Source organism: Cetorhinus maximus, chromosome 18 (assembly GCF_964194155.1).
Source record: "Cetorhinus maximus chromosome 18, sCetMax3.hap1.1, whole genome shotgun sequence".
Classification (NCBI taxonomy): Eukaryota; Metazoa; Chordata; class Chondrichthyes; order Lamniformes; family Cetorhinidae; genus Cetorhinus; species Cetorhinus maximus.
The window spans coordinates 91341786-91355065 of NC_135896.1; the positions used below are offsets into that span (position 1 = coordinate 91341786).

Here is a 13280-nt window from a genome sequence, read left to right on the forward strand (position 1 = left end):
GTGACTGTTTCATTCCACAGGTTATTGTGTTTTACAATTAAAAGCACAAGGAAATGCTGCATGTTTACATAGAATAACAGACAGCACTTTCTCCCCTGCACCTAAACCTATGCTTCTGGATTCCACAATTAAAATAGTTCATCAAAATGTAAATTGTGAAGAGATTTAAATATACCAATAAAAATAATACACATAATGGAGCCTTTATATAGGGATTAATGCAAAAAATTTCCCTTGATAGCTTTAGCAGTAGTTATTTCAGAATTTTCTAATAAGATTACCCCATTGTCCAATATTTATATCCTAAAGTAGCTCTTCTCCCCAGTCACGTACCTGGACAAGTCAGACAGCAAGCCCCTGATTCTTTGATTGGTGTTTGGCACAGGAGAGGTGGGCACACCTCCGTGTCACAGAGCACACGTCCACTGTGACATGTACATTGTGTGCAAGTGTCAAGGTTCCAAGTCTCACCCTCTATATAGTACTCTCCTCCTGGAGCTTGACATACAGTGAGGTCAATGGTATCGGGCTGTCCACTGCCCGCCTCATCTGTGGAAACAAGAGGAGAAGTTTCGTAGTGGAGAAATTATCGCAAACAACTCGCACCTTTAATGATGGCAGCTGTAGCTCGGTGGCAGCACTCTTGCGCTCCCGAGTTAGAAGGTTGTAGGTTCACGCCCCACTCCAGAGAGTTGAGCACAAAATCTAGTGTAATTTACTTCAATGTAGTAGTGAGGCACCATCAGAGAGGCCATCTTTCGGACGAGATGTCAAACCGAGGTTTGTTTTGCTCCTTGAGATTACTTAAAAAAAAAATCCTATTGCACTATTTCAGAAAATAAATCGGTGACGTTCTCTGCCGTGTCCTGGCCAATATTAATCTCACAACTGATACCATTATCTCATTATCATACGTTGCTTTCTCTGGAAGCTTATTGGGTGCCATGTTTTCCACATTACAACAGTGACTATGCTTCAAATATACATCATTGGTTGAAAAGCACTTTGGAATGTCAAGCGGTTGTAAAAAGCGCTATATATAAATGCAATTTATTTCTTCCATGTCCCAAGACATTTTGTAAAGGGGCAGCTAGACATCCAGATAAGTAGGAGAAGGGTCAGCAAAGGTGACTGAAGGCCTGGTTAAAGAGGTAGGATTTGAGGAAGATTTTCAAGATGGGAAAAGATGTACCAAGGCAAAGTGGTGTGAGAAAAGCAGTACAGAGTCAGGGGCTATAGATGAATGCAGTGAACAGAAAGCAGGTACTGTTGGCTGGGTTGGAGGATCAGAATGTGTGAGCTGGGCCATGAAGCTGGAGGAGGTTCCAAAGCAAAGATACAAAAGTCACAAAGGGGTTTCAATAAGAATGATTATTTGGAGACCGGTGTAGTTGAAAATCAGAGCCAAGGAAGCTCGAGTACAGACGCAATTGATGAGCAGGACACAGTAAATATTAAGATTCTGGCAGTGGTGTTCTCAATGACCTTATGTTGGGTTGTTTGTAAGGAAAGAGCGGTCTCTCAATGCATTCAGAAGATGTCCCTATTTTTGCGAGGTGCATGGAAATGATGAAATATAATGGGAAGATTGAGGCATTCTGCAGGTGACTATGCGGCCACAACAGGATAAGGCATTGTGGATGTGCTGGTCACATTGCAACAGGTCAGAGTGCAATTGCAGAAGAGAGGTGCCACAGAGCTGGAGCAGGGCCAAGTGGTTGCTCCTAATCACAGTTACAGAGAGGTTAAGGAGGATGACACGCAGCAGACACAGATATGAACAGGAAGATAAGCAGACTGAGCAAACCTGGAAATAACTTTTTTCTTTATTCTTTCATGGGCTGGGGGTATCATTGGCTAGGCCAGCAATTATTGCCCATCCCTAATTGTCCTTGAGAAGGTGGTGATGAGCCGCCTTCTTGAACTGCTACAGTCCATGTGGTGTAGGTACATCCATTGTGCTGTTAGGGAGGGAATTTCGGGATTTTGACCCAGTGACAGTGAAGAAACGGTGATATATTTCCAAGTCAGGATGGTGAGTGGCTTGGAGGGGAACTTGCAGATGGTGGTGTTCCCATCTATCTCTGCCCTTGTCCTTCAAGGCAGTAGAGTTTGAGGGTTTGGAAGGTTTGTCAAAGTACTAAAGTGTTGGGGGAGGCGGGTGATTGACTGATTCATACCCCTCTAAGGGTATATTGCTTGTTCCATTTGGAATGCAACCCATAAAAATTTACCCTATAATTATTTGTTTTAAAAACAGTAGTGTGCTCTTAGCTTTTAAGCTTAGAAAGGCCATACCGTACTCATTAAAATACTCATTATATGGAATAATTACTGTTTTAACCAAGTCCGATGAAGCTGTAACTCACCTTGACAGGTAGGGCAGCAGTGCCCAGGTCTGACCAATGGGCTGAGACAGTTTGGAACAGGGCATGTAATTAGCACACACATTTCCCTTCCACCATAGCAGTAACAGTCCCGGCATCCATCATGCCAGCCTTGGCCTTCCTCGTAGCGACGTCCATTGGCAGTCAGGCAAAAACTGATTTGAGGTGGGGCAGCAGTCGTGCTCAGAAGCACATCCTTCTCTGCAAAAGTAACGAAGCGTGGCAATGTAACAAAATTTTATCACACTCAACGCTAAGTTCACCGAGGTTGATTTGAACGTAAATCGCGTTAGCTGTTAATATTTCTTCATTCAGATTCTAAAAACATCAATCTGCACCATCTTCTCAATCTACTTTAGCAATACCTGCCAATATAGGATATTAGCGTGAGGGATTAGCATTCTTAATTTTATCACCTGGTACCAAGTTGACCCAGTTATAGCAATAATTAGATGCAGAATACAACTACCTTATTCAATCAATACCTATCAGCTCCAATCTCAGAAGTTCAACCTGTTTGGCTATGTTACGAACACACCTCCCTTGGTCATCAAGTACTGCAGTGAGACTCAAACCCGGAGCTTCTGGCTCAGAGGTAGGGACGCTACCCACTGCGCCACAAGACCTCCCATGTTGCCATTGTACAGATGCACAACATTATAGAGTGCTAGGATGTGGATTTACATCTGTGATTTCGCGACAGTTATGATTTCCTGATCTCTAAGGTAACGAATGAGTGTGTTAAACGGCGGAAGGGCACGTTTTGTACTGAAGAGGGAAATAAGAGGATGTGTCAGCCTGAGTTACTTCTGCCCACTGCGAGGTGGGTGATCACCGGTCTGGGAATAGGATGCTTGTCTCATTAGTAAAGTGTGCTGAGGAGGTGGGTTGGGGAGAAGAAATTAAAGGAAGGAAAACTTACAATCAATGGTCAATTAAAAAGACATATCAAGCCACACTCTGAAATGGTGGGCATAAAACGCTGCAAAGTTGCAAACTAAAAAGCAAGGTAACTTTATTCTGTTATATCGAGGAATCATTAGATGGCATGCTGAAACTTATAATAGTGAAACAGGTAACTGGAGTTACCTAGTGGAAAACAGATTACAGCATTTTTGTTATACCTTGTACCATCAGAACAACTTTTTGGGTCACTTTATTGTAATCCATATTTCCACTTGGGTAAATGGCTCCTATCACTACCCAGACACCTCATTAATAAAATGTCCACCTGAATGTAAATCAGAGTCAGAGTCAATCTTGCTCTAAAACAAACAGCACGAAATACTCCTCCCACCCTCACCCTGGTGGATGAAACACAGAAAAACAAAGACAAACACACAGACACAGAGACAGAAAGAAAGTCAGCTTGATCAACATTTATTTCAGTTATGAGTTTTTGCTCGTTTTGCTCTTATACATTGTTGTTGTGCATTTGAATAACTCAATAACAGACTGTAGGCTGCAGTAGAAAAAGCCAATTGATTACAGATATTTTCCATGATAACTGCGAGAGCTATGTTTTAGAAATATAATTGCACATAGGTAACTTTAAAATTATAAGTAATCACAACCATAATTTTTTGTATGAGAGGAGATTTCTAAAATGAAGGTTCCATACACTGTCTACTTCTGCTAATATAAATTTGCTTTTGCTTGAAAAAAAAAAGAGAATATAAAGGGCGCTTAGAACAGATAATTCAAATTGTGCAACTTCAAATTAAGATTATACTGCAATATGTCTGTACATACTTAAATTTATTTTGGAAAATAGCTCTGAAACAATTATGATTATGAGAAAAGTTAAGCCATCCCTCAGTTGTAGTTACAGTTGATTTTTGTCCTATAGTATGCAATATGCACATAATGTGTAATACACAATAACTAAGCTGGTAATGGTTACTTATACGTTTAAACCAAAGGCCTTCGTTCGCTCAACACAGGAACAAATCACAACAAATAAAAGCAATGACTAGAAATCAGAGAAAAAAGATGGCAAAGAAGGGAGAAGCAGAGAAAGGAAAACTAGGAAGAGGAGAATGGGAATAAGATAATAAAACTGCATGAAAGCAAGAGAGAGAAGACTGGTACAATACGGCAAGTATATCCACGATAACCCACATTGAGATTTCCTTCGCTTGAGCGTGATGTCAAAGGGAAGTGGTACCTTTTTCCTAGGGTGGTCCCAAAAGGGAAAGAAACACATCACTTTTGCTCACCCAGAATAAAAAATTAAATGAAAAAAATTATATGTTTTAACCTCAGCACACCAAGATGGGGGCCTGAGCATCATTAGATTCCCAAGAGCTGTATTAGGTCCCTTAAAGAGGTATTACTACCTTTTGTTGTGGGAGAAGGGTTTGTCTACAATCACTAATTGCTTCAGTGGTTTATTACAATTTAGAGTGGCATGGAAGAAACCATCAATTGATAAAACACGACCATAGTTCCCTCTTCAGGTCCGACACCATAGATTGTATAAAAGTTATCCTTCCTTATTATCATGGGCCAAAGTTACTCACTCACCAGCATGAAGCATAAAAGCCACAAAAAAGGTTTGGCAGCAAGCCTGCTTTAATGGTGGTGGGATGCCTGTTCAAATTTGGCAGGATGCCTGGCAGTGCGCAGCCTGTAGCATCGACGTGATGCCAGAACCTTGGCACGTGCCTGTGGTCTGACTGGCAAGCTGCCTCAAATAAAGTGGCATGATGCCTGCCCAAGTCCACAATGACCAGTTCTGCAATGTTACTGCTCAAGACTATTGCCAAGGGGGACTTGCCTGAATGAGGGCAAACAAGTACTGAGTACATCAGATCCCCATAAAATACAGTTAGTTGAATTCTAAGCATAGATTCTATTAGAGAAAAGGTTTGTTTATTGACAGGGATGTTTGAAAGATTCTCCAAAGGAAGATACTTGCGTGTTTCTATTAATACATACTGTATATGATTATAATTAAAACATGCAGAATGTATTAACATAAAGGGAAGTGCTGAACTGAACTGGGCAGACCTATCATTGTGTTTTACTCCTGCAGATTCAAGTTAAAATCAAGTCCTGGGCCAGGAAAAGACATTCATGCCTTCGCTGGCTGGGTTAATAAGAGGGGGTCATAGCCAACAGGATTTCCCCTCCTAGCTACCCTGCAACAGAACTTTCAGAGAATATTGCTCAAACATTGGATTCTGACAGATAACTCCCAAGTGAAATACTGGGCTAATATTCACTGCTGCTGGTGAATGGTTATAGTGTCCACTGTTTATTAGAAATTAAATGGGCAAGGGCAAATCCCAGGACATTTTGCATTGGGGGTTTCTGTATTATAGAGAATCCAGGGCGACTGGGACCTGCTTGAACAGGACAAGCAAATATGCATCTTCTTGACCAATCAGCTTGAACTTTCATTAATGAACAGTGCAAGCTCTGAACCAGGGAGTGTAATTTAGGATAGTGAATCTAACATCAAATCAGGTACACGAAGCAAAACAAAGATGTGGAAAGAAAGATTTGATTGAGAGAGAGAGAGAGAGAAAAAAAGACAAAGATAAAGTAAAAATCATTTTTTAAAATTTAAGTTTAAAAAAACTCTAATCACCAAAATCTGAACACAGTGAAAGTCAATTTTCAGTGCCAGAGAGGTTGTTTATCATTCACGAAGACCGATCACACAATTAAACATTGAAATGGACAAGCCCTAAAATCTTGTGGCAAGTTTAGCTCGTACCGATGACACCAGCACAAGAACTTCATGCTCCTTCAATACATTTGAACAGGAAGCTAAACAGTGAAATGCCATTTTTGCATAGCTCATGGAGGAGAAACGCATTCAGACAGCAGCTTCTAGATTTTCACGTTTAACTCACATCTACGCATGCCTGTTGTTTTTGTCTGAATTGCGCATAAATACGTGAGTGCCATTAGCCTCAGCATTATTTTTACAGTAAAATCTGGCACAATAGATTTTTTTTTCAGTCATAAGTCTGGGTCTGTACTTAATTGGTCAATCCGAATCGAATTTGAAATAGATAATTGTCCAAAACCCCACCATCTCCTCACTTAAGGGAAATGTCAGTGGGTCGTTTCATTTGTTCGAACAATTTTTGGGTCACTGACCGCAATCAAAAAGGCAAATATGACATAAGTTGGTTATTTATTTATATATTTTTAAGGCCCTTGCACATAACACTCAATTTTCCAAAGATTTTTGATATGTAAAAAAAAATGGATTTCAAATACTCGGTTTAATTTGGTCTCTGTTCAAATATGTTTATGTACCTGTTATGTGTGATCAGTTTAACTGGCTCTTCCACTCTGCTACACACTGTAGCTGGGATCTATGGCAGCTAGTTATTTTAAAATGTATTAAAATAAACAAGTGTGTAAAGGAGATGGATACGCAAGGAGGACATTTACAAAGTTAATTATCTAGTTAGGGGGCACTTGATATTTTACTTTATTTCATCTTCACACAGTGCGTAACTGATATTGAAAATTCCTGGCTTGTCTTTGCCTGACTGAAAGTCAGCGAAGGAAAGGATGTTGACCGGCACTAACTCCAAATGAATCTTTCGTAGATTGCTCAGTAGCTGCATTCAACTGTGCAATTCTTTACAGAGCAGCCCTCGAGTCTTGGGGTCAGATGTGGAGCCCTTCATGTTGACCTAGCTAAGGGTGGATAATTCAGCTCAAGCCAGCGATCGAGTCTGTCTTTCCCTTCCAGGGAAGTTCCAGTTGTATAACACTGCTTCGTACATAGTCCCCTGAGAGTCCCTGAGGGCAATCTACGGCAGCTCTCATCAGTGCCACTCAATGCTCCTCTGTGGCACCAAAGATACCAACTTGACGTATCATCAATGCAGACACTCCAAGTTTAACCGTGAAGCCTGAGTGACCAAATTCTCTCCAAGCTTCTCCAGGGAGAGGTGAAAAAGTTCAGATTCTTGCCATGGAGGCAATAAATCGGCACCTCTGTAGTATGCATGCCTCACCTTCGTAAGACATGGTACATTTTCCTACAAGCTGGGATGGGCAGGAGCAAACTGAATTAGCAATAAAAAAAATCACTAAGAGGGGCAAGAAGTGCCTCATACTAAATACATCAAATGCAAATTGTAAGACAAAAGAATTCCCTGCCTTTGTTATTCCTGAGCTTACAAATCATGAGATGCATTAAACAGGGGACATTTCCATAGCTGTACTGTTGACAGATGTAACATATGTATAAATATTATTCATTTTTTTTTTAATGCTCCTTACCCCAATGCAAATAACAATGCTAGGATTTGATGCATCATTGACATCCCTGATGTAATAATTTGTTTCCAAATTTTGGCAAAATAATTCCTGAAATTAGTTAACGTTCTGGTACCTTTGCAGTGGCACACGGAGCACCCTTTCTTATTTTGTTCATATCCTTCCGGGCAATATTTCTCACAGGTAAATGGCGGGCACTTTACGCAGCGGCACATCTCACAACCATGTTTGTTTCTCCTAAACATAATTTAAAAAAAAATTATATTAGCAAATGTCGAGTGAGACTGACCTCATTCTATAAATTTTGGTGGTCCTGCTATACAGAAAGAAAGGCAGCATCATCATATCTCAAAACATCTCAAAACATTTCGCATTCAATCATTACACTTATGAAGTTTGCAATCAGCAAAATCCCACAAAGATCAGGGAAATGATTTCTGCCATTTTGGTTGAAAGGGGAATGTTGACCAGGAATACACAGCATTCTTTGAGGAATGCCACAAGATCTTTACTATCCAACTAAATTGGCACAAAGGGCCTTGGTTTAATGGCTGATCTGAATGGCATCTGTGACAATGTTGCACTCCCTCAGTATTACACTGGTTACCAGCCTAGATCATGGGACTAAATTCTGGCACGGGCATCAAACTAACCTTGGGACCCAGAGGCAAGGGGTAGCCATCGGACAAGCTGTCACTCGTACAAGCAGCTTTTGCAGCAGTGCAATGTAACCTTTGGATATCAATATGCATGGTCAGTGAAGTCATGGAATTGAAGTCGTGCTGTATTTTTTTCAAGCATTGTTACAGCCCATCGACAAGGTGACCTAACGCTCATGTTCCCTTTAAGCTGGGTGGCCATGCAGCAAACCGAAAGTTCTCACGCAGGCCGTGCACAAGCCAGCCCCTTTAAGTTACCTGTGTGTGCAACCCCATTGAAAATTTAAAGGGCCTGCCTGCTCAAATCATCTGTGCACTCCAAAGAAGAATCAGAGTATGTTGCTCACATTACCTTTGCTTCAAACTAGCTGGAATGTTATTGAAACTAGTATAAAGCAAACTTGAGGAAAAGTTCATATTTTGGGTACTGCAAAGGCCAACCCCCTCTTGTCACTTGGATACCGGTGAATGAAGCATTCTCTATTTGGTAGCACAGAATTTTAATGTTGCTGAAAAGAGAGACATGTTGCCAAAGCTGTTCATTTTGCACTCATCAGGACAAACACAAGAATACCAAATTTCAAACCATCGCAACAACTGTCGTATAAATTGTTGTGAGCGTTTGAAATTTGGCACTCTTGCATTTGTCCTGCCAGGATGAAAGGCTTCAGCAACATGTCAGCATTGTCAGCAACATTTCCGGTTTGTAACACAGGACACACTAATGTTAACTCAGCAATGTTAATTCTGCAGCTCTCTCCGCAGGTGCCAATCTCAAACAGCAGTATAGAAATGGTAAAAATGAAAATATAGGAAAAAAATTATATCACGTATTTATTATTTGCTTTTTAACATCGAAGTTAAATTTCAAATAAGCCTCTTAATAAAATTCTACATGGCAGGGTTTCCAACTCAGGAGTGGCAATCAGACTCTTCATGATATAATCAGACGATTCTCAATTTTAGCCACTAAGTCCTTTTCCTATCTCCAATGTTCCATTGTAACTATTAATTTGTTGCACATGTCCAAAGAAGAGCGGGGTTGGGGGTGGGGGCAATGGTGGTAGAGGGGTGAGTGGCGTGATGTGTCATATTTGCCAATGCCTGTGCAACCAGTGGTTAAATCAGACGGATAATAGGACCATGTGGTATCCAATTCACTGAGGAGACAGTTTGGAACTCAGGGCTGGCATAAGCCAAAATCTTTGCCATCCTATCAGCTAACTCACTTGCAACTGGATTATAATGTTCACCACAAGCTCTATTGCTATTTCATGCAAATATTTTTGTGCTTTAATCCCATCCTCATCATCAAAATCTTTCATAAATTGGAACGTAGTTGTAAAAAAGCAACCAACACCAAGATGGTCAGTTTTGACATTGTTACATAGAAACTGGGTGTGCTCAACATGAAGACATTTAAAAAAATTTAAAGGGGAAAACAGTGTAATGAGCTATTTACAGGGTACACAAACGATACAATTTCAAAACCACACAAATCACACTTGGTAAAATAACAGCCGACGTTTTTTTCCTCTTTAAATTATAAAAATAAATCAAGTTTAACAACTGGTTAATATCTTGTGGCCAGAATTTTGCCCTTGATGGGCGGGTGGGCAGCTGATCGCCGCTGCTGAAACGGGCCCCGCCGCCATTTTGAGTGGGTGGGCCAATTAAGGCCTGCCTAGCGTGACGCCCAGCGGGAAGCACTATGCGCTTCCTGTGTGGGCGGGGTGGGGATTCTCCAACATGCATCGTGCATGCGTGCGAAAGAGCACACTGCTCCCTGAGACTAAGTGCTGCCTCAGGGAGAGCGCTGACAGTTTTTGAAAGTTTAAAAATAGAAAAATAAAAAAATTAACATGTCCCCCTCATGTGACAATGTCACACGAGATGGGACATGTTAATAAATATCACAGAAACTTTATTAAAGTTTTTAAAAACTGACATGAAACCTCATCCCGCCAGTGGATGAGGTTTCATGTTTTTTTCAGAAGCCCGCCGGGGCTCCTGGCCTGCCCGCTAACCTTAAGGTTGGACGGACAGGTCCTTTAATTGATCTAACTACCCTGTCAATGGCCTCAATTGGCCATTGACAGGTCGGCGGGCGGACAGCTGATCGCGCTGTCCGCCCGCCTCCCTGAATATTTAAATGGGGCAGGATGATGTTGGGGGTTCCCCCCGATGTAATCCTGCGTCATTTTCGAGTCAGCGAGCAGGCCCCGCCCCCAGCTCACCGACGGAAAAATTCTGCCCTATGTGTCTGATCTGCTGGGAACTTCAGCATAGTGGTTAAATGGAGGATGGTTATTTATTGGGAGGTTTCACAAATGAATGTATGCAAAGAAAATGAAAGAAAAATAAACATTTTGTTTTAAATGTCCCAATGATTTTTCTTCAAGACTCCTCACACCAGTGCTCTGGAGTTCAATCTTTATTTTCTAGAGACTCCAGGATGATCTTGGAGGGCTGACAACTCCACTACATGAAGGTGAATGATGTGTATGTCTGGAACTTTTGAAGGAATACTTGCGAATAATTTAGATCTGCCATCAATGATTCATGAAAAAACCAAGAGAAAAAGTATGCTTCCTTTTATTTACCCGATAGAAATTAGTTAATTGTGCAAAAATTACAATAACTTGAATTGCGGTTGTTTTTAATAACACGGTAGCTCTCGCTCATTAAGAGGGTCACAAGGTGATGAACTCGATTAAAAGGGTTTGACTGCACACGTCCAATAACTTGGCCACTAACTGACCAATGAGCAAAGGCTATATGACTCACTACGCTGCTTGGTGTTGATCTGCGGTACTTACATGTAACCATAGGGACAATGCTTATTGCAGGAAAGCTTTCGGCATTTGTGTGGCTGTGGTCGACATTCACAGATGCTGCACTCATCCAAATCCATCAGGAAACCATGGGAACAATGTAAAGAGCAATACGATGTCAAATCTGGACAGGGTTCCTCTGGAACAGAAAGATGTTATTTACTATCAGCCACAACCAAGCGCAAAATGTATTAATCAGGTTATAAAACAATAAATCCTTTGATCACACTGCCAGGCTTACTTCCTCAATTCTCGTTAAGTATTTCCGTTCCATTCTTCACTTGAACCATCAAGCTGTTCCTTGTCTTTTGCTCTTATTTATAATATGTGAAAGCAACCAGGGTGAATTCCAGGCAGCTGGCCCCTGATCAACTCCTCCAGCTAATCGGAGTGGTCTGCCCACTAAAAACCACAAGAGTAAGTTCACATCTTACCATTCTGCACTGGACGTTGAGTTGAATTCCAACAAAAGAAGTTGCGTCATTGCAACTCCAATTTATAACCAATATGAAGTTTATAAGATTGTTATGTTTTGGGGCTCTCTCTCTAATTTAGGGTAAAATGGAGGAATGAAGGGGAGTCATGTGACCCACTCTGAATTTTGTCTAATAACGAGCTTGTGTGGCTTGGTTGTTAAAGGTTAAAGCGGGGCACAGCTTGTCTGACTGAGAAGAACTTGCAAGATATTCACACACCTGTAGACAATGACCAGGGCTGCTGTGCTGTTGGCAGATAGACTGTTAATTTCCAAATCACGGGGAGCTGTTAGGAATGTCAGGTTTTGTAAATAGTTATATATTAAACTCTATTTAATTCCAAAGTAGAATCGATTCGGGAGTCCAGAGAGCATTTCTACCTGGATACAAGGTCCATGTGATTCTTGTTGTTATGAGATGGGCTTTGACTTGGGGGGGACGGGGACTGGGACGGGGGGGGGGACGGGGAGGAGAGGAGAAGGAAAGAGTCCATAGCAAGAAACTGTAGTATTGGGGTACAGAGTTTCTCAAAAGGTATCTCTGCGCGAGAACAAGGGACAGCTTACCCTGCACCTTTTGCGCAAAAAATACTGGCCCTGTTTGTTACCACGCAAAACATGGGTGTGAGCTCATGTTCAGACTGGAGACACCAAGTTTGAGGATTTATACAAGACTGGAAGTTCACCTAGCTTGGCAAGAGGGGAAAATCTCCAATTTGTCCCTTACTATGCACATCAGTTCAGGGATAAGAAGTTTTCCAGCTGGAAAAAAGGAAGCAAGCCAATAGGAGCTGAGAATAGCTTTGGATTAGTTCCTGGAGAATTACATGCTCACTTAAGGGACAGAATAAAGTATAACTGCGGAGGGGGATTTTCAGTCATTTTAACAGTTAAATGTAGTTTAGAGTATAAGTTACCTAAATAAGTTACCTACTAATTAGTGTCAATGTCTTATTAATTACATTGTTGAGGTTTAATGGCAATTACGTTAAGGTTTAATTGCAATTGCATTGTTAAACAGGTGATGGGTATTTGTACACCTAAAATGTTGATAGCTGGGACACTGGGTATTGGAACAGTGTTGACTATGAACTAAGTCAATAAATTCTCTCCAGCAAAGAAAGCAGCTATGTCTTTGTTTTAACTTCACCAGCCGGCATGGATCTGATTAACAATTAGTGTTTAGACAATGCTGCTTTTAGTTTGTTTATTATAGTAAAAGTCTTAAATTATGAGATCCTTCCAATCAGCTGCTGGAAAGTCAAATATCTTTCCAAAAGTTATTAGTCACCACAGGAATTGTAGCATTCCCTATTCACATACACCGCTATTCTGTAGTAGTGATTTATTTTTCAAACCCCTGTAACACAATCAGTTATAAATAATCTGGTTGAAAATATTATGTTCATGAGGAACAAACTGCTCCTGAGAGATGAGTCTAGCTACGAGGCATCATGAGCACTAAAATAAAGCTGGGTGTTCACTGAATGGCGAACAAACAGCCAACTCCTGTTCCATCTTAGGGCTGTATCTCTTCCAGCTGTTATCTCCAGACTGCTGGAATGTAGTCATAGAGCATTTTGCTACTATGAACTCAAATTAATAACAGTTGTTCTGCCCAGAACACTGGAAATTACAGATGCGGCTGGGAGACATGTTGTGAAATGTTCAC

At 41.0% G+C, this 13280-nt stretch overlaps 1 protein-coding gene across 3 annotated transcripts in view; it reads right to left on the minus strand.

Moving 5' to 3' along the window:
• The window catches only part of LOC144693340 (cysteine-rich motor neuron 1 protein), a 256361-nt gene that overhangs the window by 19819 nt on the left and 223262 nt on the right, over positions 1–13280 (minus strand). For all 3 annotated transcript variants that reach the window (XM_078563159.1, XM_078563160.1, XM_078563161.1), the window contains 4 exons: positions 11119–11272; positions 7756–7877; positions 2370–2588; positions 334–549 (listed from right to left, as the gene is read on the minus strand). In XM_078563159.1, coding sequence (XP_078419285.1) covers positions 334–549; positions 2370–2588; positions 7756–7877; positions 11119–11272 — 711 coding nt within the window. The remainder of the gene's footprint in view (positions 1–333; positions 550–2369; positions 2589–7755; positions 7878–11118; positions 11273–13280) is intronic.